Source organism: Canis aureus, chromosome 10 (assembly GCF_053574225.1).
Source record: "Canis aureus isolate CA01 chromosome 10, VMU_Caureus_v.1.0, whole genome shotgun sequence".
Taxonomy (NCBI): domain Eukaryota; kingdom Metazoa; phylum Chordata; class Mammalia; order Carnivora; family Canidae; genus Canis; species Canis aureus.
The window spans coordinates 2,313,251-2,337,634 of record NC_135620.1 but is presented as its reverse complement, the minus strand read 5'-3'; the positions used below and the strand labels follow the sequence as shown (position 1 = coordinate 2,337,634).

At 41.7% G+C, this 24,384-nt stretch overlaps 1 protein-coding gene, 1 long non-coding RNA gene and 1 other non-coding gene across 5 annotated transcripts in view; 1 reads left to right on the top strand and 2 right to left on the bottom strand.

The window, feature by feature from the left end:
* FLT4 (fms related receptor tyrosine kinase 4) overlaps positions 1 to 4,050 on the bottom strand; it is a 39,723-nt gene extending 35,673 nt beyond the window's left edge. The window contains exon 1 of the mRNA XM_077911084.1: positions 3,921 to 4,050. Within this exon, the coding sequence (XP_077767210.1) occupies positions 3,921 to 3,987 (67 nt within the window). The 5' untranslated portion in view covers positions 3,988 to 4,050. The remainder of the gene's footprint in view (positions 1 to 3,920) is intronic.
* On the top strand, positions 363 to 23,249 carry LOC144321841 (uncharacterized). Of its 3 annotated transcripts, none has more exons than XR_013387352.1 (3): positions 363 to 1,495; positions 4,734 to 4,848; positions 21,774 to 23,249. It is a non-coding gene; the product is annotated as an uncharacterized LOC144321841 (long non-coding RNA). The 3 variants fall into 3 exon arrangements; XR_013387350.1 differs by lacking the exon at positions 21,774 to 23,249 and adding an exon at positions 6,608 to 9,527; XR_013387351.1 differs by lacking the exons at positions 363 to 1,495; positions 21,774 to 23,249 and adding exons at positions 4,345 to 4,608; positions 6,608 to 9,527.
* On the bottom strand, positions 7,552 to 7,624 carry TRNAK-UUU (transfer RNA lysine (anticodon UUU)). Its single transcript has one exon. It is a non-coding gene; the product is annotated as a tRNA-Lys (tRNA).
* Positions 23,250 to 24,384: the final 1,135 nt, after the last annotated feature.

The window sequence follows — 24,384 nt, the reverse complement described above, 5'->3', positions numbered from 1 at the left end:
GGCCTGCCTGGGGTCAGGGCTCTGCTCCCCAGAGACAGGACGGGCGGTGTTATCAGACAGTCCAGCTGGCTCAGAGGTGGCCCCCCAGCGCTGCTAAATCGGGGCCGTGGGCTCCTGCCGCAGGAAGAGGGAAACGCAGGCAGGATGTCCTCTCCTGTGGCCGGCAAGTCCTTTCCCATGAACCCCTGCTGACCTCCTGGCCGCGTGGCGGGACTCCCCCACTGGCCACCCTGCCCTGCGCCTGCTCGTGGCCGCCCACATCGGGGGCCTGGCCCGAGGGGTGGGGGCGGAGGTGGCCTGGGGCGCGGGGGCGGGGCGGGCGCTGCCAGCCCTGAATGCCCGCACCTTCCTGCTCCCAGACTTCTCCCTTCGGCCTGGCCGGAAAACTGAGATCCCAGAGGAAGCCAGTGTCTGAAAAGGATCGAAACTCAGGAATCCCTGGCTCCAGCTGGACACGTCGGCTGCCTCTGGCTGAAGTTAGGGCAGGGAGTGTGAGGGGGCTCTCCAGACCCCTGCCTCCCCGGGAGGCACCCCTGAGAGCTGGGGGGACAGGCAGGGAGAAACCTGCAATGGGGACGGTTACGCTCCAGTGACAGCGGGAGGAGTGTCGGCTAGACCCAGAGAAGAACCTTAGCCCTTGTGGCTGAGACCCACTTAATTTTCCTGGATCCCCCGATTCCCCTCTGCCTTATTACAGTCAGGTGCTCCCAAGTGTCCTCCTTCCTTATCTGGCCCAGATTGGTCGGTCAACTGGGGTCTCCCGGGAAGTCCTGCTGGACATCTCTTGGAGGACCTGCCTCCCAGGGCAGCGACTCATCTTTCCCCACATACTCTCCTCCTCCCAGGGTCCCCATCTAGTAAACAACCTTCATGACCCATTCTGTGGCTTAAGCCACAGACTAGCACACATCCCCCTACCCCACACCCCAATCCCTCCACCTTCTGCCCCCTCCTCCCCTGCTTCATCTTCCTTGTGGTGGGCTCCTGTGTTGTTTGCCCCTCTGACCGTGCCTTCAGGGTACGTGGCCCAGAACTTTCCATTATTAGGTGTGCTGCTGGCTCCTACCATCTCCATCTCCAGCTGCCTCACCTCCCCAACCCTACCCGTGGCCCCCTCTAGACTTTCCTGACTGCGCTTTTGAGGAGTTCTTTTCGATACTTGGAATTCCCTTCCCTAGAGTCCGCAGATCCCTTCAGGAAGCCTTCAGCTAGAAGTGATGCCATCTTTCTATGCAGCCCCCAGCTACCAACTGGGGCTCAAAGGGGTCACTGAGCACTTTTGTCCCTACTATACAGGTGTCTGATACCATGCCTACGTTCCTGCTAGTCTGGCACTCAGGAAATCCCTGCAGGATGGAGCTGGTCCAAATCCTCCCTGAGCCACCCTGAGCAGGCACCATGGCTTGTGACCTGCATAGAACTGCAGTCTCCTTCCTGGGGTCGGGGTCCCACTGCCTGGGGCCGGTTGGGAATGGAACATCAGGAAGCTGGCCAGGTAATCCTCTTGTTGCACGTCATTCTCAGTCTAATGCCTGGTCGTGTGGGCACTGTGCCCTGTGCACGGTCCTCTTCTGGGAGGGAGCCTTTCAGCCACAGTGACTGAGCTGGAACCAGCAGCCCACAGGACCAAGTAAGGCGGCCCCCACATCCTGCCTACCCTGGCTGGCATGCCCCGTCCCTTCCCCATACCTCTGTCCACACCTGAATCTAGCTCAGGGCTGAGGAACAGAGCCAGGGGAATGCACAATGACTGGCCACACGAGCCTCAGCAAGGGCCAGTCCTCAGGCCAGGGCAACCCAGCTTCTCTTTAGACTAAGCCCTGAAGACAAAGCCTCTTGGGCCTGTCCTCTGCCACCTGCCCTCTCCACAGGGACATTGCCAAGGAACTACTTTTTGGAACTAGAATAGGACCCAAGCCATAAGGTCCAGCCCAAGCACAGCCTCTCAAGTGCTTGCCCATTGCCCTGCTATGCATGTGGAAACTGAGATGCAGGGAGAGGAAGTTGGGGCCCAGGCCACACAGCCAGGAATTTAGGGGAAGAGCTGGAACAGAAATCTGGATGTAGGGCTACTGCATACCTTTGAGGGTTAAGGGCTACTGCATACCTTTGAGGGTTAAGCTTCAGCATCCCTGAAATTCTCACCTACCAGTACCTGGCCACCCACTCTGGCTCCCCTGACACTTGGTTACACTTAAAGTGTTTATGCTTCTGCTCTAGCATCCTCCATCAGGCTGGGAGCTTCAGGACAAATGCAGGGCACATTTCCCACCAGCCATGCCATGGTCCAGTTAGGCCACCCTCCTCCATGGGCCCCTTCAGCTAACATCCTCTCTCCTCCTCTTCACTGTCTGACTTAGGTAAGAACCACCTGAACTCCCCCACAGGACCAGCCTCATCCCTGTTTCCTCCTCCATCTCTTGATCACCCAACACCAGGCTCACCTTGCAGAATGTTCCCTGTCTCCCTGAAAGCCTCTTCCCGTTTAGCTCCCATCCTGGACTCTGCTCTGCTCCTTTTCCAGCTCCCCAGCCCAGGCTCTCTTGAGCTTCAGGCACTATACCCAACTGGCTGCTAGATGTCTTCTCAAAGGGGTGTGTAGGGGGTTCTCCCACTCCTCAGCCTGACCCACTTCACTTCTCTCTCCACACTCCTTCGGTCACTTAGCAAGCACACTAAGTACCTGTGAGAGCCTGGCCCTGGGCTGGATGCAGGGGAGCAAGGAAGGGCAAAGGGGCAGCTCCTCATCTCTGACCTGCCCCAACTCAGAGGCCCCAGCCAGATAGATGTCCTCCTCCATCCTGCCTCTAGATTCATCCACACCTCCTTCATCTCCCCTGTCCTCTGCCCTTCAGCCTGTGAAGGCATAGAGAATAGAGAGCTCTGTTATCCTACAGACCTGGGTTGACTACTGCTCTTATTGCTGGCCTTCGGGAGCATTGGAGAAGTTACATATGTCCCTGTTCTATGCTTCCTCCTCTGTAAAATGGGTCTAACACTCCCTTGTGAGGATCATTAAAAAAGAGGAAGCATGTCAAGCCATATTCAATATCTGCGGTGTTCAAAAATAGCAAGGACCCCTCCACCCCAGCCCTTCCAGTACTTTCTCCCCAGCCATTGGGGACTCATGACCCTCTCTCTACCCTCTGATTGCCTGGCTCACTAGAGCTTATCCTCACCGACGCCCTGGCATCTCTGTGCAATGATACTTCTCTGCTCCCTTTCTCATCTCCCACACTCCCTTTTCTCCACCTGCACAGGGGCAACTTCTGGTCCTATTCCTGTCACAGACCCTACCCCGGCCTCTCCTGTGCTCCTGCCTTGGAGTCCAAGCTCTTGAGTTTGGCCTTCAAGGCTGCTGCCCCGCCCAGTGCAGGGCGCGCGGGCATCCTGCCTCTTCCGCCACGCCACGCCGATCGCTGTCCTGCGACGCCAACTCAAGATCCCCAAGTTCCCACGGGCAGCTGCGCCCAGTCCGCCCTGCGGCGCGGGTCTCCGCGGCCCCCAGAACCCCGCCTCCGCAATCCCCGGCCGGGGAGGTGGACACCTGCGGGGAGCGCCCTCTGCGGACTGCGAGGCGCCGGGAAGTGCGCACCCGGTCTGCCCGGCGGGGACGGCTACGTCCCGTTCGCGGGCGGGTCTCCGGGCAGGGCCGTGCGGCGCCGCGAAGGCAGTGCGCGAGCGGAGGGCCCAGCGGGGATGCGGGGCGCCGGGCCCGGCTCCAAAGGCGCTGAGCCGCCGCGGTCCCCGCCCGTCCGCAGGCTCCGCCCGCCCTTCCCCAGCCCGCTGGCCGGCTCCGCCGCGCCCCATCCGGTGTCCGCGACCCCCGGCGCCCAGCACCGGCCCCCTGCCCCCGGGGCCTGAGGCTCCCGCGCCCCGCCGCGCCCCGCCGCGCCCCGCCGCGCCCCGCCCGGCCTCACCGCACTCGCCGTCGAGCAGTCCGAGGCAGAGCCACAGGCGCAGGCACAGCGCGGCTCCCCGCTGCATCTCCGGCCGCGCCGCTCGCTCCGACCCGCGCTGCCGCTGCCCGGGGCGCCGAGTGCGGGCGCGGGGACCCGCGGGCGGCCGGGCCTGGGCGACACCCCTCCCAGGGGCGGGGCCGGGCCTTGGCGCCGCCCCGCGCACCTCCCGGCCGCCGGGCGTGGGGAGCCTGCCCCGTGCGCCCCGCCGGCGGCCCGAGGGGGTCCGAGTCCGGCTTCCGAGCCCCACCCCGGGACCGCCCCGGGCGGCGCCCGCAGGTAGCCCCAGCCCCGCCCCAGCCCCGCCTCCGCCCCAGCCCCGGCCCCGCCTCCGCCGCTCGCCGAGAAGGCGGCGACCCCCGCGGCCAAGATTAGACCCAGCGTGTCCGCGCGCGTCGTCCCGTAATTTCCTTTAATCGGTGTTTAAGAAGAAAAAATAAAGCGGCGAACACGACTAAGAAACAGCCGTGTGTCAAATCTCCGAGAACATTCGGCAAGCTTTCTGCGACCACCCACTTGATGCGGATGAAAGTTGTACCCTTGGGCGAGGCTCCCAGGGTAACAGACCTCCACCCTGCAGGCCCGGCCTCTTCCTTAGATCTCCTCCAAATAGTTTTACTCTGAGCTCATTCAAAAGTTCTTGTATCAGGTGACACTTTACTCTGACTTGGCAACCCTCTCACAGACTTCCTTTCTCTTTTCAGTTCTGTTTCTAGAATTTTCCTATTTAAAAATAAATCCCATGACGATAACTATCGCATCTTCCCTCCCCAGCAATTCTATTCTACTTTATTCACACTCCAGCCCCACCCCGTACGCAAAAGTCCGTTCATCCCGGCCAAAAACCAAGACCAGATTGTCGATAACCACTACTGACTCTCAACTGCGAGTAAGTATTAAATATGTTTTAAGTTGGAATCACAAATCAGTGGGGATAGTTCAGATGACTTAAAAAATAATGTTGGAGAAACTAGACAACCCAAAAAATGAAGCTAGACTTTTTCTCAGCTATATATTTATTTTCTTCCAGCATTTTTAGCTTTAAAATAAAAACTTATTTTAAGATATAATACAGGGATCCCTGGGTGGCTCAGAGGTTTAGCGCCTGCCTTTGGCCCGGGATCGAGTCCCACGTCGGGCTCCCGGTACATGGAGCCTGCTTCTCCCTCTGCCTATCTCTGCCTCTCTCTCTCTCTCTGTGTGACTATCATAAATAAATAAAATTTAAAAAAAAGATATAATACACATATGGAAAGTATAGGTCAATGTATTATAAATATATATTTAAAAGCCTATGTCTCCACTGCCCACATCAGTTGATATAGAATGGCATCAGCATTCCAGATAGAAGCCCCCAAGATATCCCATCACAGACTCCTCCCTAACCACCAAATCCTGGCTTTAATTTCTCTGCTTTTCTTTATCTTTTTAGTACTCAAATATATGTGCTGTTTTTTTTTTTAACTTTGTTTTAATTGACTCCTATATATTCTTTTGTTCAGCATCTTTTGTGAGATTCATCTGTACCAATATGAGGATCTATGCTTCACTATTTTCATCATTGTGGAGATGACCACAATTTATTTGTCCATTTACTGTTGATGGAAGTTTCAGTTGTTATTAGTTTCCAAATTTTGCTGCTATGAACATGCTTCTTTATGTTTCTTGGTGTACATGTGCCTGTTTTCTAGGTGTGTGTCTAGGAGTGAAACTGCTAGGTCAGAGAATGTGTATCTTCAATTTCTGTGACAGTGCCAACTATTTTTTGTTGTTGTTATTTGTACCATTTTGGACTCCACAGTAGTGTAACTGGTAGATGTGGTATTGTCAGTTTTGATTTTTTTTTTTAATTTAGCCATTCCAGTTGGCTTGTAGTGGCATCCCATTAGAGCTTTAATTAACTTATCCCTAATTATTGTTGAAGTTAAGCACTTTTTTTTCAGATTTATTGACTTGAGAGAGAGAATGAGAGAGAGAGAGAGAGAGTGCAGGGCGAGGGTTGGAGGCAGAGGGAGAGAGAGAATCTCAAGCAGACTCCATGGTGTGTGAGTAGCCTCATATGGGGCTTGATCTCTCAATCCTGAGATGGTGATCTTACGTGAAATCAAGAGTTGGTCATTTTTTTAAAAAGACTTTTTTATTTATTTACTCATGAGACACACACACACACACACACACACACACACACACAGGCAGAGACACATGCAGAGAGAGAAGTAGACTCCATGCAGAGAGCCTGATGTGGGACTCAATCCCAGCACTTCAGGATCATGCCCTGGACCGAAGGCAGGCGCTAAACTGCTGAGCCACCCAGGCGTCCCAAGAGTTGGTCATTTAACTGACTGAGAAACCAGATGCCTCCATTTTTTTCATATTGTTATTTAATTAATTCAGTATAATTTGTTGAAATAACCAAGCTTTCTCCCCTGCATCATAGAAGCACATTTGTTATAAACCGTGTTACCTTACATGGAGAGATGTCTCTGGACATTTCATTTCATTTGTGTACTGGCATATTCTTGTCCAATACCAAGTGGTTTTATGACCACTTTTAATATGTGATATTCTCAGTGCTTAAAATTCTTGCTTCCCTTTCCAGAGTGTCTTACTTTTTTTATTGGTTGTTTGCATTTCCATGTTCATTTTAGAACCAGCTTGTGAATTTTCAGAATTGAAAAATTGGCCGGAAATTTGAACAGAATTCCATTGAATAGATTTGGAGGAATTACCATCTTAATAACTTTCAATCATGAATACACTATGTCCATCCATTTATCTAATCTTTTATCTCTAGTGTTTTATAGTTTTGATTGCTATGTTTATTATAATTCAGATCATAACATTTTAAAGTTTCCAGTGTGCTTTCTTCTGTGAATTATGAATTATTTAGAAATACATTACTTAATTTATAAATATCTGGGGATTTTTAGGTTAACTTTGATTTTTAGTTTGGTTATTCTTTGATCAGAGAATGTATTCTCAGTGAGTTCAATCCAATGAAATTTGCTGAAGCTTCCTTTAGGCTCAGGATGTGGTCTATCTTGGTAAACAGCCCATAATTACTTGGAAATAATGTTTGAAAAGGTTGTTTAGTGTAGCATGGCACCTAAATTAAGTTGATTAATTATGTTATGCAGAGCTCCTGTATCTTTAACTTTTTGGGTTTTGCCCTGTTCAGTCAGTTACTGAAAGAGATATGTTAAAATTCTATCTGCAATTTGGATTTGTAAATTTTCTCTTTAGTTTTGTTAATTTTTGCTTTATGTAATTTAAATATACATTATCATGTATTTATGTATTTATTTTTCTATGAGTTAATGAAGTGCTTTTTTCCTTTTTAATAGATTAATCAAGTATTATAATTACGTTTTTCTTCTATTAATGTGGAAGGTTGCAAAGATAGCCACCTTTATTTCATTCTGTATTCATGCCCTTTACAATGTGATTGGCAACTCTTCCTTTCATGTATTCTGGAGGAATATTTTTGGGGGCATGTGAATTTAAGGTTGTTATAACTTCCTGTTAAATTGACCTTTTTAGCTGTATGTAATACTTGCGTTTTTTGTTTTGTTTTGTTTTTAAGTAAGCTGCATGCCAAACATGGGGCTTGAACTCACAACCCTGAGATTAAAAGTCACATGCTCTACCAACTGAGCCAGCCAGGTGCCCCTGTATGTAATACTTATAACTTTTATCTCTTGTAATACATCTTAACATAAAGTCTATTTGGTCTGACATTATTATAGCCACACCAACTTTTTCTGTTGGCTAGTAGGTGAGTAGGTGTTGGTCTATCTCTTATCCATTTTCTTCCAACTTACAATCAATTCTCTACTTCAACATATGCATTGCTAAAAGTCACCAGACTACACAAATCTCACAACAAAAACCACAATGTAGAGGGGAAATGAGACCAGGGGCATAATACTCAAAAACTTCAGCCAGACACAATAAAAAAAGAAAAGGAGATAGGAATCTAGTAAAAAATGGTAGCAGAGGTTCTACTTTTGGCATAGCAACATAAGGAGTCTGTAGACACTGGTGAAAATTATTGTAAAATAATAATTAGGTCAATAAATAAAAAAAGACAAAATCAGACAGGGAGACAAATCTTAAGAGACTCTTAATCATAAGGAACAAACTGAGAGTCACTAGAGGGAAGGGGTATGGGGAGATAGGATAACTGGGTGATGGACATTAAGGAGGGCATGGGATGTAATGAGCACTGGGTATTATATGACTGACGAATCACTGACCTCTACCTCTGAAACCAATAATACATTATATGCTAATTGAATTTAAATAAAATTTAAAAAGGCAATTCTCTGGAAATGGTCCTAAGGGTATACAGAAAACGAAGAAACACTTATTCAAGAAAACGTATGAAATTCAGTAAAAACAGTGAGAGCTCTGGCTAAAGTACAGTCTGCATATTCCCTCCCCTCCCCAAGCTCAGAGTGATGGAAATTCCACTACAGACATGTGTAGCCAAGAGTATAAGGCACCCTACCCTCTAGCCCTCAATCAGAGGCCCATGGTTTCTTTCCGGAAGGGGTAGGGCATCAACATCTCTCATCCTGCCCCTGGGTACCTGTTACCTGTTGCAGAAGCTAGGTTTGGGGTGAGTGTATGTAGCCAGAAGTGAAGCCCCCACATTCTACCCAGTCCCCATTCATAAGACAGAGGATCTACCTCAAGTATGGTACACTGAGAATCCAGGAGCCCTGATTGCCTTCACCACAGTTAGTTTGTAAAGTGAGGGTCCCGATGATAGGAGAGGCAAACCAAGAAGAACAGAAGCTGCAGCTTCCCCTCCTTTTCTGTGGAGCGTCAAGCTCCTAAAGCAGGTATTTTTCCCAGAAAGAAGCATATTACTGTTCTCACTCTTAACTCTAGAGTCTGGATCAGAGATTTTTCCCAAAGGGAGAGGTGGGTGTAAGATAGAATACTTTGAAGCTCTTCCAAAAAGAACTAAGTTCATTCACAACAGAAAGTAAGAAAGATCAAGCCTAAGGGTATATTTAAAAAACAATGGAGGTTTTGGGGAAAATAAGAGAAGGGAACACTCATAGATTTATTAGAGGTCTAAAATAAACCATAAGGGCCAAGAAGAGCTCCTTTGAGGTCAGAACAAATTTCTGACTTCAAAATCTATTCCTGTTAAGGAGCCCAAGTTTAATTTGATCAGTCTGTGCAAAAATTAAAGCCCCAGAGCATTGTTAAAAACAATAGAGTATTCAGTCAGCAATAATGGAGCTTAGCATCTGGGTGTGGATGGGAACGAAAGAATCAAAAGGGCCCAAATCCCTGTCATCCCAGGGTAACTGTACATGTTCTGGCTGTACCTGCTAAGGAGCAATATAACATTTACACTGATGGAGAACAATGGAGGCCACTAAAATAATCCAGTTAATTGCTAAACAAATCAACAAACAACAAATCTTGGGGAAGGTGAAGGTGGAGACCAGTACCTTAAGTTGCTACAATATATTCCCTGAAATGTCCAGTTTCCAACAAAAAAAAATTATAAGACATGCAAAAACCAGGAAAGTCTGACTCGGAAGAAAAAAGCTGACAGTACAAACTTTCTGTGAGAAAGACTAGATGTCTGAGTTAACAAAGTTCAAAGTAGCCACAAATATCTTTAAAGAACTCAGCTAAATCATGCTTATAATAAAGGATATATCATGACAAATGTCTCATTAAATGAAGAACATCGATAAAAGTAGAAATTATTAAAAAGAATCTAATGGAAATTCTAGAGCAGAAAAGTATAATTGAAATAATTTTACTATAGTAGGCTTAACACTAGATTTGAACTAGCAAAAGAATCAGTGATCTTGATGATAGATGGATAGAGATCATACAATCAGAAGAACAGAGAGAAAAAAGAATAAAGAAAAATGAACGAGAGCCTCATAGAAATGTGGGACACCAGTACTGTGCCAATATACGTGTAATAAAAATGCCAGACGAATAGAAGGAAATGAAAGGAAGAAATACATTTGAAGAAAAATTGGCTGAAAATCTCCCAAATTTGAAAGAAAACTTCACATTTGAGAACCTTAAAAAATGATAGGTAGGATAAACACAAAGGTATCTACAAGCAGATATATCCTAGTAGAAATGCTGAAAGCCAAAGACAAAGAGAAAATCTTTAAAGCAGCAAGAGAAAAATGAATCATCACATACAGGAACCCCCCCCCAATAAGATTAACGGCTGACTTCTCAGCAGAAACAATGGATGCCAGAAGACACTTGGATGACATATTTCAGGTGTCTAAAGAAAAAAACTTGTCAACCAGGAATCCTATAGACAATAAAACTTTCAAAAAATGAAGGCATAATAAAGACATTCCCAGATAAACAAAATCTGAAAGAATTTATTGCTAGAAAATCCACCTCACAAAAAAATACTACAGAATTTCTCCAGACTGGAAGCAAGTGATCACAGATAATTCAATTCCACATGAAAAAAAAACAAAGAACACCAATAAATGTAATTATAAAAGACAGTGTAAATGCATATTTCTTTTCCTTTCTACTACTAACAGATTTAAAAATGATTATATAAAACGATATGTATATAATTACTTGTTGATCCCTTAACATGTAGAAATGTAACGTATTTTCAATACTAGCACAAGGGAGGGAGATGTGGACAAAGCTATATTAGGTTGAAGACATCACTATGGACAGTAATTCAAAGCCATAGTAACAAATAGAGCCAGAAATGGTAAATAAGAAACCTAAAATGACAGATGCTGTAACTATAAATTTGATATCATTTTGTATCTCAGCTTCTTTAAAAGACATAAAATTAATAAGATGTGGTACACACACACACACACACACACACACACACTGGAATATTTTTCAACCATAAAAAATAATTAAAAAAGAATGAAATCTTGCCATTTGCAGCAACACAGAATCAATGCTAAGTAAAATAAGCCAGTCAGGGAAAGAGGAATCTCATATGATTTCATTGAATTATGGAATTTAGGAAACAAAACAAATGAGCAAAGGAAAAAAAGGAAAAAGAGATAAATCAAGTAATACAGTCTTAAAGAACAAACTGATGACTATACCATATGGGAGAAGAATGGGAGGATGGGTGAAATAAGTGATGGGGATTAAGGAGTGCACTTATCATAAGGAACACTGAGTAATGCATAGAATTGTTGAATCACTATATTGTATACCTGAAACTAATATCACACTGTATGTTAACTATACTGGCATTAAAATAAAAAATTTAATTAAAAAATAAAAGACAAAATTATGTAAAGTTCTAATTAAAACTTTAAAGTTTTAACATTGTATTGTATTTGTAACAGGGATGAAATATGTATAACTATAATACCACAAAAAAGAGGGAAAAAGGAAATGAGCTATATAGTACTAACAGTCCCATATTTTACTGGAATTAATTTTGTATAAATATGAGTAGATTTGGGGCATATGGAAGGCTCAGTCAGTTAAGTGTCTGCCTTTGACTCAGGTCATGATCTCAGGGTCTTGAGATTGAGCCCCTCATTGGGCTCCCTGCTCATCAGGAAAGCTCATTTCTCCTTCTTTTTTCTGCCTCTCCCCTCCACTTGTGCTCCCTCTCTCTCAAATAAATATAAAATATTTTTAAAAAGATAAGTAGAGGAATCCCTGGGTGGCGCAGCGGTTTGGCGCCTGCCTTTGGCCCAGGGCGCGATCCTGGAGACCCGGGATCAAATCCCACATCAGGCTCCCAGTGCATGGAACCTGCTTCTCCCTCTGCCTGTGTCTCTGCCTCTCTCTCTCTCTCTCTCTCTCTCTCTGTGACTATCATAAAAAAAAAAAAGATAAGTAGATTCTGATGGTTCAGATGTATGTGTAAGCCCAAGAGCAATAACGAAGGAAATAACAAAAAAGTAGTTTGACAACTCATTAAAGGAATTAAAATGTTAGATAAGAAAATATTCACTTACAGGCACCTGGGTGGCACAGTCAGTTAAGTGTCCGACTCTTGGTTTTAGCTCAAGTAGCAGTCTCAGGGTTGTGAGATCAAGCCCTTAGTCAGGCTCTGCACTCAGTGCAGAGTCTGTTTCAGATTCTCTCTCCTTCCCTCTGTCCTTCCCACTCATGATCTCTCTCTCTCTCTCTCTCTCCCTAAAATAAATAAACATTTTAAAAAAGAAAATAAAGAGAATAGAAAAAGAAATAGTAAAAGAATAGAAGAGAAATAGAAGAAAATAGAAGAACAAAAAAGACATGAGATATATAGAAAACAGGAAATTGAAATGGCAAATAAATAAACCCATCATATTAATAACAACATTAAATGTGAGTGGATTAAATCCAATAAAAAAATAGAGATGATCAAAATGTACAAAAACAAGACCCAACAATAGGCTGTCTACAGGATACATACTTTAGATTCAAAGACACAAATTGATTGAAAAGAAAAAGGATAGAAAAAGATACATCATATTAACAGCCACCATACAAAACCTGGAATGGTAGGCTAATCTCAGACAAAATAAACTTCAAAACAGATGATGTTACTAGAGATAAAGAGGAACATTTTATAATGATAAAAGGATTAATCCGTCCTGAAGGTATAGCAATTATAGACAAATATGCACCTAACAACAAAGCATTAAAACACACAAATCAAAAACTGACAGCAAGACAGGGAGAAATAGACTATTACAGAGTTGGAGACTTTTTAAAAAAATTTATTAATTTATTCATGAGAGACACAAAGAGAGAGGGAAAGAGACAGAGATACAGGCAGAGGGAGAAGCAGGCTCCATTCAGGGAGCCTGACGTGGGACTCAGTCCCAGAGTTGGAGACTTTAAACCCTACTTCTAACTTAAAAAAAAAAAAAAATCAGAGTTCAACCCTGAGATCAAGACCTGGGCCAAGATCAAATCAGATGCTCACTTGACTGAGCAACCCAGGTGCCCCTAAACCCTACTTTTAACAATAGAGAGAATAACAAGATCAACAAGGAAATAGAAGACCTGAATGACACTATAAACCAGTTGGATCCATAGAACCTATAGAACACCCAACCTTTCAACAGCAGAAACCTTCTCTAGTGCACAAGTAAGATTCTCCTGAGGAAACCATGTGGTAGGACATAAAGCAAATGCCAGTAAATGTAAAATAATTGAAATCAGATGAAGTATGTTCTCTCACCACAGTAGATGAAAAATCAATCACAGAGAGAAATTTGAGAAACTCAGAAATTAAACAACATATATCTAAATACCCAGTGGTCAAAGAAGAAATAAAAAAGGAAATTAGAAAATACTTTGAGGTGAATGAGGGGTGCCTGGGTGACTCAGTTAGTTAAGCATCTGACTCTTGATTTTGGCTCGGGTCATGATCTCAGTGTTGTGAGATCAAGCCCCATGTTGGGCTCTGCATTCAGTAAGGAGTCTGATTGAGATTCACTCTCTCCCTCTCTTTTGACCCCTCTCCACCACATTCTCAAATAAAAAAATAAATCTTAATAAAATACTTTGAGGTAAATAAAATAAAGACAACATACAAAACTTATGGGATACAGCTAAGGTCTTATCAGTGACCTAAGACACCAGAAAAAGAAGAGCACATTAAACTTTATGAAAGAAAATGTAAAGAAATAACAAAGATACAGTTGGAAATTAATGAAATTGAGAGTAGAAAAACAATATAGAAAATTAATAGGATAGAAAGTTAATTCTATGAAAAAATCAACAATACTGACCAACTTTTAGCTAGACTGATTATGAGAAAAGAGACAATTTAAATTTGTAGAATAAAAAATAAAATATGGGATAGTACCACTGACTTACAAGAACAAAAAGGAGTATAAAGGAGTACTATGAACATAGTGTGCCAGTAATTAGATAATGGAGGTGGAATGTACAAATTCTTAGAAGTACACACACTACCAAAATTGACTCAAGAAAGAATAGGTAATCTGAATATACCTATAATAAGCAAAGAGATTTGAATTAGGAACCCAAAAAACCACCCACAAGGAAAAAACTCAGGCCCAGATAGCTTCCCTACTATATCCGGTGAAACATTTAAAGAATTAATACCAATGGTTCATAAACTCTCCTGAGATATAGAAGAGGGAGGGAACACCTTCCAACTCATTCTCAAGGTCATTATTATCCCAATACCAAAACAAGATAAAAACATCACTCGGAAAGAAAGCTACACCCTAATATTTTCTCTTTTTTAAAAAATATTTTATTTATTTATTTGAGAGAGAGAGAAAGAAGGAATGAGTAAGAGAGAGAGAGAGTACAAGTAGAGGGAGAAACAGACTCCCCACTGAGCAGGGAGCTCAGTGCAGGGCTCAGTCTCAGGACCCTGAGATCATGACCTGAACTGAAGGCAGATGCTAAACAATTGAGCCACCCAGGTGCCCCATACACCCTAATATTTTCTATGAATATAGATGCAACAATCCTCAACAAAATGCTAACAAATAATATCTATCAACATGTAAACGTAACTATATGCTGTAACCAAGAGGGATTCATTCCAGTAATGCAAGGTTGGTTTAACATTTGAAAATCAATTAATATAGTACACATTTCAAAAGCCAAAAAACAAAATGAACAACATTATATCAATTGATGCAGAAAATGCATTTGACAAAATTCAGCACCTTTTCATGATAAAAACATTTAAAAAAATGGGACTAGAAGGAAACCAACACTAATAAAGAGCATCTATGAAAATCACACAATTCATGTATTCTTAATGGTGAGAGACTGGATGATTTGTGTTTGTCTCCATCAGGAACAAGAGAAAGATTGATGATTCAATAATGATTCAATAATTCCACTATTAAGCGTTTACCCAAAGAAAATGAAAACACCAAATCAAAAGGATATATGCACCTTTATGTTAACTGCTGCATTATTTACAATGGCCAAAATATGGAAGCAATCTAAGTGTCCACTGATAGATGAATGGACAAGTGGCTGATATGTACAATAGAATATTACACAATCATATAAAAGGATGATATTGGGGATCACTGGGTGGCTCACTGGTTTGGCACCTGCCTTCCGCCCAGGGTATGCTCCTAGATTCCCGGGATGGAGTCCCGCATTGGGCTTCCTTCACGGAGCCTGCTTCTCCCTCTGCCTGTGTCTTTGCCTCTCTCTGTCTCTCTGGGTCTCTCATGAATGAATAAATAAAATCTTTAAAAATAAATAAATAAATAAATAAATAAATAAATAAATAAATAAATAAATGGATGAGATTGTGCCATTTGAAACAACATGGATGGACCTATAGGGTATTATGCTAAGTGAAATAAGTCAGAGAAAGACAAATACCATATGACTTCATTCATATGTGGAATCTTAAAAAAAAAAAAAAAAAACAACCCAAGTGATTAATAAACAAAGAGCAGAATAAGACCTATAAATACAGAGGAAAAATTGATAGCTGCCAGAGGGGAAAATGGTGGAATGGTTGGGCAAAATGGGTGAAGGGGACTGGGAGATACATTCCTATTTATTCCTAAATACATTTAACAAAAGAAGTGAAAAACTTACACTCTGAAAACTACAAGATATTGTTGAAACTTCTAAGATCTAAATAAATGGAATTTCATGTTCTAGGATTGGAAGACTTATACTGTGAAGATGACAATACTCCCCAAACTATAGAACTATAGATTCAATGTAATTCCTATAACATTCCAATGACCCTTTTGCAGATATGGACAGGCTGTTCTAAAATTTATATTGAAACCTAAGGTATCCAGGATTGCCAACAATCTTGAAAAGGAAGAACAAAGTTAAAGGACTCACAACTTCCTGTTTTCAAAATTTACCACCGAACAATGATAATCCATTGGCATAATGTGCATATAAAGATCAATGGGATAGAATTGAGAGTCCAGTAATAAACTTATTTGTATATGGCCAACTGATTTTTGACAGCTGCCAACTGACCAATTCAATGAGAAAGGAATAGTCTATTTAGCAAACTGCTCAGTTAATTGGATAGTCACATGCAAAAGAATTAAGTCGGACCTTTTCCTCACACCATATACAAAAAATAACTCAAAATGTATCAAGATCTGAATGTAAGAGCTAGAACTGTAAAACTCTTGAAAAAAACCAAAGGGGTAAACCTTTTTGGCTTTGGATTTGGTAAGCAATTCTTAGATATGACACCAAAAGCAGAAGCAACAGAAGAAAAACATGGATAAATTGAGGTTTATCAAAAGTAGCAAATTTTGTACACCAAAAGATACCAGCAAGAGGATGAAATGACAGATTACAGAATGGGAGAAAATACTTTCAAATCATACATATGATGAGGCACTTGTATCTAGAATCTATAAAAAACTCTTATAACAGTAATAAAAAGACAAATAATTCAGTTAAACATGGACAAAGGATCTGAGTAGACATTTCTCCAAAGAAGAGACACACAAATGGCTAATAAGAACATGAAAGATGCTCAACATCATTAGTCATCAAAGTAATGAAATCAAAATCACAATGAAATGCTACTTCATCCCTCCTAGGATGACCATGATCAAAACAATGGAAAATAACAAGTTTTGCAGAGGAAGTGAAGAAATTGGAATTCTCATCTACTGCTTGTGGGAACTACTTTGGAAACCATCCGGTAGTTCCTCAAAAAGTTAAGTAGAATTACCATATGACCCAACAACTTCACTGGTGGGTGTATATACAGGAGAAATGAATACATATACCCACACAAATTGTATAAACACATGTTCATAGCAGCATTATTCAGAATAGTCCAAAGGTGAAACAACTCAAATTTCTACCAACTGATGAATGGATAAGTTAAATGGGGGTATATCAATACAATGGACTGTTGTTCTGCTATGAAAAGGAATGAAGTAATGATTCATGCTACAACATGGATGAACCTTGAAACATTACGCTAAATACCAGTCACAAAAGACCATATGTTATACGAATCCACTTACACAAAATTTCCAGAATGTGCAAATATATGGCAACAGAAAGGTATATTGGCAGTTGCTTAGGGTTGGTGCATGAGAGTAGAAGAGAGTGATAGCTAGAGTACCAGGTTGTTTTTTTTTTTAAAGTAATAAAACCTAAAATTGATTCTGGGATGGTTGTACAACTGTCTGAACATACAAAAAAGCATTGAATTATATGCTTTAAATGGATGAATTTTATGGTACATGAATTAGTAGCACAGTTTTATACACATTAAATAGTTAAGAAGTAGATAAACACTGCAATAAATATGGCATTTTTACCCCAAATAAGACTCAAGGTTGCTTGAGTCTCAATGGTTGTTGGAACTGTTGCAGCTTATGAGTCAGTGTGAAGTGGTGGAAGGGAGGTTATCTGAAATCAGACAGAATGGAAAATTGTTACACCAAATATGGGTGGATATGGCTCATAAAACACATGGTGAAGCCAGGTGGCTGCTAGGTGTTAGAGGTTTGTGCCTTTGTGCTTTTGTGTACTTCTACATGGCTGAATCAGCTGGGATTGGGTACAATTTTCTGCATTTACTAATGTTTCTTGCGAATGAACTCACACATGAGCAAATGCAAAATTTGTGTTATGGTCAAATTGTTTCCTAATCTATCAACTGTGTTGCATAAAATTCAAATATTCAAAACAAGCATTATAGCATAACAGACTGTAGCTCTTCCCTTATGTTCAAAAAGTTTCATAAATGCCATTTAGTTGACTTAAAAAAAAAAACAAACCTAGACTGACAATCTTTGGCTTTAGGCCATTCGTTATATTTAATGTAATGACTAAGATATTTAGGTTTATGTCTATCATCTTGCCATTTATTTCCTTTTTGTCCTATATTTTTGTTAATTTATTTCTTCTTTCCTATCTTTATGAACCAATGGAATGTTTTTCAATAGATTTTTTTTTCATTTTGTGTAACTTATTTAGCTCAGATTTTTTGGAACTCCAGGAATATCTTATCAAGACCTACTTTTCAGACTGTCAAAGGCAAATTTTTTAAAATTTATTTTTATTAGAGTTCAATTGCCAACATACAGAATAACACCCAGTGCTCATCCCGTCAAATGCCCCCCTCAGTGCCTGCCCCCCACTCACCCCCACCTCCCTTTCCACCACCCCTTGTTCCTTTCCCAGAGGTAGGAGTCTCTCATGTTCTGTCTCCCTTTCTGATATTTCCCATTCATTTTTTCTCCTTTCCCCTTTATTCCCTTTCACTACTTTTTATATTCCCCAAATGAATGAGACCATATAATGATTATCCTTCTCCGATTGACTTATTTCACTCAGCATAATACCCTCCAGTTCCATCCACGTCGAAGCAAATGGTGGGTATTTGTCATTTCTAATGGCTGAGTAATATTCTATTGTATACATAGACCACATCTTCTTTATCCATTCATCTATTGATGGACACTGAGGCTCCTTCCACAGTTTGGCTGTTGTGGACATTGCTGCTAGAAACATTGGGGTGCAGGTGTCCCAGCGTTTCCCTGCATCTGTATCTTTGGGGTAAATCCCCAACAGTGCAATTGCTGGGTCATAGGGCAGGTCTATTTTTAACTCTTTGAGGAACCTCCACACAGTTTTCCAGAGTGGCTGCACCAGTTCACATTCCCACCAACAGTGTAAGAGGGTTCCCTTTCTCCACATCCTCTCCAACATTTGTGCTTTCCTGCCTTGTTAATTTTCCCCATTCTCACTGGTGTGAGGTGGGATCTCATTGTGGTTTTGATTTGTATTTCCCTGATGGCAAGTGATGCAGAGCATTTTCTCATGTGCATGTTGGCCATGTCTATGTCTTCCTCTGTGAGATTTCTCTTCATGTCTTTTGCCCATTTCATGATTGGATTGTTTGTTTCTTTGCTGTTGAGTTTAAGAAGTTCTTTATAGATCTTGGAAACTAGCCCTTTATCTGATATGTCATTTGCAAATATCTTCTCCCATTCTGTAGGTTGTCTTTTAGTTTTGTTGACTGTTTCTTTTGCTGTGCAGAAGCTTCTTATCTTGATGAAGTCCCAAGAGTTTATTTTTGCTTTTGTTTCTCTTGCCTTCATGGATGTATCTTGCAAGAAGTTACTGTGGCCAAGTTCATAAAAGGTGTTGCCTGTGTTCTCCTCTAGGATTTTGATGGAATCTTGTCTCACATTTAGATCTTTCATCCATTTTGAGTTTATCTTTGTGTCTGTTGCAAGAGAGTGGTCTAGTTTCATTCTTCTGCATGTGGATGTCCAATTTTCCCAGCACCATTTATTGAAGAGACTGTCTTCCAGTGGATAGTCTTTCCTCCTTTGTCGAATATTAGTTGACCATAAAGTTGAGGGTCCACTTCTGGATTCTCTATTCTGTTCCATTGATCTATGTGTCTGTTTTTGTGCCAGTACCACACTGTCTTGATGACCACAGCTTTGTAGTACAACCTGAAATCTGGCATTGTGATGCCCCCAGATATGGTTTTCTTTTTTAATATTCCCCTGGCTATTTGGGGTCTTTCTGATTCCACACAAATCTTAAGATAATTTGTTCCAACTCTCTGAAGAAAGTCCAAGGTATTTTGATAGGGATTGCATTAAATGTGTAAATTACCCTGGGTAACATTGACATCTTCACAATATTAATTCCGCCAATCCATGAGCATGGAATATTTTTCCATCTCTTTGTGTCTTCCTCAATTTCTTTCAGAAGTGTTCTGTAGTTTTTAAGGTATAGATCCTTTACTTCTTTGGTTAGATTTATTCCTGGGTATCTTATGCTTTTGGGTGCAATTGTAAATGAGTTGACTCCTTAATTTCTCTTTCTTCAGTCTCATTGTTAGCGTACAGAAATGCCACTGACTTCTGGGCATTGATTTTGTATCCTGCCACACTGCCAAATTGCTGGATGAGTTCTAGCAATCTTGGGGTGGAGTCTCTTGGGTTTTCTATGTACAGTATCATGTCCAATGGAATGTTTTTCGGTAGATTTTATTTTTTAGAGTAATTTTAGGTTCACAGCAAAAGCACAGACATTTTCCATATATCCCCTGCTTCCACACATGTGTAGCCTTCCCCACTATCAACATTCTTCACCACAGTGCTACATTTATTATAATTGGTAAACCTACATTAACACATTATCACCCAAAGCCCATGGTTGACATTAGGGTTAATGATGGGTTGTACATTCTATGGGTGTTGACAAATATCCACTATTACAGGCTAGTTTCACTGCTCTAAAAACTCCTCTATGCTGTGCCTGTTCGACCTCCCTTAAACCTCAGCCCCTGGCAATAACTCATCTTTGCACTGTCTCCATAGTTTTTTCTTTTTCCAGAATGTCATATAGTTAGAATCATGCAGTATGTAGGCTTTTCAGATTGGGTTCTTTCATTTAGTGATATAAATTTAAATTTCCTCTATATCTTCATAGTTTGATAGCTCGTTTCTTTTTAGCACTGAATAATATTTCACTGTCTGGATATACCACAGTTTATTTATCCACTCACCCACTGAAGGACATCTTGGTTGTTTCCAGGTTTTGGCAATGATAAAGCAAGCTGCTATAAACATCTGTGTGCAACTTTTTGTGTGAGCATACATTTTCAGCTCTTTGTTGGATCATGTGGTATGTGTGTGTTTAGTTAAAAAAAAAACCCACTAAACTTTCTTTCAAAATTGATTGTACCATTTTGCATTCCCATCAGCACTTAGTGAGAGTTCTTGTTGTTCCATATCCTCATCAGCATTTTGTGGTGTCAGTGGTCTGGATTTTAGCCATTCTTATTTGGTATCTCATTGTTGTTTTAATTTGCAATGTCCTGATGACAGATGATACTGAGCATCTTTTCATGTGCTTACTTGCTATCCATAAGTCATCTTTGGTGAGATGCCTGTTCATGTTTTTGGCTCACTTTTTAAATTGTTTTTATTATTGAGTTTTAAGTGTTCTTTTAATATTTTGGTTAGCAGTTCTTTATCAGAGGTGTCTTTTGCAAATATTTTCCCCCAGTTTGTGACTTGTCTCACTGTTCTCTTCACATTGCCTTTCACAGAGCAGAAATTTTTAAGTTTAGTGAAGTCTGATTATTTCTTTTATGGACCACATTTTTGTTGTTGCATCTAAAAAGTCATTGCTATACCCAGGGTCATCTAGCTTTCTTCCTATGTTACCTTCCAGTAGTACTATAGTTTTGCATTTTACATTTAGGTCTATGCTCCGTTCTGAGTTAATTTTTGTGAAGGGTATAAGGTCTGTTTGGATTTATTTTTCTCCGTGTGGTTGTCTAATTGTTCTAAATGTGCCATTTATTGAAAAGAATCTTTTCCATTGTCTTGCCTTGGATCTTTTGTCAAAGATCAGTTGACTATATCTATGTGCGCCTATTTCTCTACTCTCTATTCTAGTCCACTGATCTATTTACCTATTCTTTTGCTGATACACACTGTCTTGATTGCTGTATCTTTATAGTAAGTCTTGTAGTTAAGTAGTGCCAGGCCTCTGGCTTTGTTTTTCACTTTCAATATTGAGTTGGCTATTGTGGTCTTTTGCCTCTCCACTTAAACTTTAATATCAGTTTGTCCATATCCACAAAATAACTTGCTGGGAATTTGATTTGGATTCCATCCAATCTATAGCTCAAGTTGGGTTCAATGGTTTTTAAAAAATTATTATTACATTTTTCCCTTCTATTAATGTGGTATATTGCAAAGATGGCCACCATCCCTTACATGTCCCTGTATCCATACACTTTTACAATGTGACTTTGCTACTTCTCGCATAAGGAGTTGATGTTGATATCTTGTCTCTTGATCCTCTTGTCTTACTTTGGTCCAGAGAATTCAGTGAAATTGACAGCATGAAGACCTTTTCTCTTTGCACCCTTACAACTTGCCACCATCCATGTACATGCCCAGAATAGTCTTCTGGAGGATGGGAAGCAAAAGGATCACCAAGTAATGACTGTCCTTTGACTTTGAAATTCAATGTCTTAAAGCTCAGAGCAGAGAGAAGTGTTGGGAAAGATGGCAGAGTAAGAGAACTGAGCTTACCACATCCCAGGTTTACAGCTAGATATCATCCACAACCAAGTCAACAAACTGGAGAGTGATCCAAAGACAGAACAAACTCCACAACTAAATATAGAGAAGAAGCTACAGGTAAAAGTTGAGGAAGGTCAGAAATGCCTGGCTGGTTCAGTTGGTAGAGCATGTGGCTCCTGATCTCATAGTCATGAGTTCAAACCCCATGCTGGTCAAGGACCCTACATAAGAAAAAGAAAAAGGAAAAGAAAAAGAAAAAGAAAAAGGAAAAGAAAAAGAAAAAGGAAAATAAAAATAAAAAGAAAAAGAAAAAGAAAAAGAAAAAGAAAGGAAGGTCAGAAAGGCTGAGGGAACCTGCCGGCGGAAAGAAGGGAGCTGCACGTGTGGACAGGGCAGAGAAATCCAGGAGTTCACAGAGGGAATACTAATCTCCATAATGTTTGGCTTTAAAAATTGGAGAGGCTGAGGGCTGCCTGGGTAGCTCAGTCATTTGAGTATCTGACTCTTGATTTTATCTCAGGTCATGATCTCAGATTTGTGAATGAGCCATGCACTGGGCTCTGCACTGAACATGGAACCTGCTTAACATTCTCTGTCTCCTCTCTCTATTGTCCTCTCCCCCAGCTTGTGCACTCTCTCTTTTTCTTTTTCTCTAAAAAAGATAAAAATAAAAAAAATAAATAAACTGAGAGTCTGAATTTCATGAGTTTGTAAAATCAGTGGGACCTAGGGCCTGAAGCTTTAAAAGTCAGCTGACTGAGCACTTAGTGAACAGGGAGGGTAAATGATAGCTGGGCCACCACCTTGAGAAGACAGCAGCCTGCACAGAAAGGCAATATAAAAATGGCAGTTTAATCAGGGAAATACAAATCAAAACCACAATGAGATACCACCTCACACCAGTGAGAATGGGGAAAATTAACAAGGCAGGAAACCACAAATGTTGGAGAGGATGTGGAGAAAGGGGAACCCTCTTGCACTGTTGGTGGGAATGTGAACTGGTGCAGCCACTCTGGAAAACTGTGTGGAGGTTCCTCAAAGAGTTAAAAATAGACCTGCCCTATGACCCAGCAATTGCACTGTTGGGGATTTACCCCAAAGATACAGATGCAGGGAAACGCTGGGACACCTGCACCCCAATGTTTCTAGCAGCAATGTCCACAACAGCCAAACTGTGGAAGGAGCCTCGGTGTCCATCAAAAGATGAATGGATAAAGAAGATGTGGAATATTACTCAGCCATTACAAACGACAAATACCCACCATTTGCTTCGACGTGGATGGAACTGGAGGGTATTATGCTGAGTGAAATAAGTCAATCGGAGAAGGACAAACATTATATGGTCTCATTCATTTGGGGAATATAAAAAATAGTGAAAGGGAATAAAGGGGAAAGGAGAAAAAAATGAGTGGGAAATATCAGAGAGGGAGACAGAACATGAGAGACTCCTAACTCTGGGAAAGGAACAAGGGGTGGTGGAAAGGGAGGTGGGCGGGGGGTGAGGATGACTGGGTGGCGGGCACTAAGGTGGGCACTTGAGGGGATGAGCACTGGGTGCTATTCTATATGTTGACAAATTGAACACCAATAAAAAATAAATTTATTTAAAAAAAGAAAGATGAATGGATAAAGAAGATGTGGTATATGTATACAGTGGAATATTACTCGGCCATTAAAAACGACAAATACCCACCATCTGCTTTGATGTGGATAGAACTCGAGGGTATTATGCTGAGTGAAATAATAAGTCAGTCGGAGAAGGACAATCATTATATGGTCTCATTCATTTGGGAAATATAAAAAATAGTGAAAGGGAATAAAGGGGAAAGGAGAAAAAAATGAGTGGGAAATATGAGAGAGGGAGACAGAACATGTGAGACTCCTAAATCTGGGAAACAAACAAGGGGTGGTGGAAAGGGAGGTGGGGGGGTGGGGGTGAGTGGGTGGCGGACACTGAGGGGGCACTTGATGGGATGAGCACTGGGTGTTATGCTATATATTGGCAAATTGAACACCAATAAAAAAATAAAAATAAAAATAAAAATGGCAGTTTACACAATGCCAGGGCTAATGGGAGACAGATTTTTTTTCCATTCAGATTTGTGGGCATGTTGGGGGATGTCCTCCAAAATGAGAGAGTTGATAGGTACCATTTTCCTCCCCTACTCCCTGACACAAACACAGAGCTGCCTGAAGGATATAGGGCTGCACAGACACTTGGCCCAAGGTTCAGGGAAAGTCTTATTAAACCTGTGTGTGCACCTTGCCCAGCCGCAGCACAGCACTCAGCCACCATGGCCTCAGCCACTGTTGTAAGTTGCACCCACTCACCCCACCATGCCCAGTCTTATGCCCCCCCCAGACATGAGATCATGACCTCAGCTGAAGGCAGACACCTAACCAAA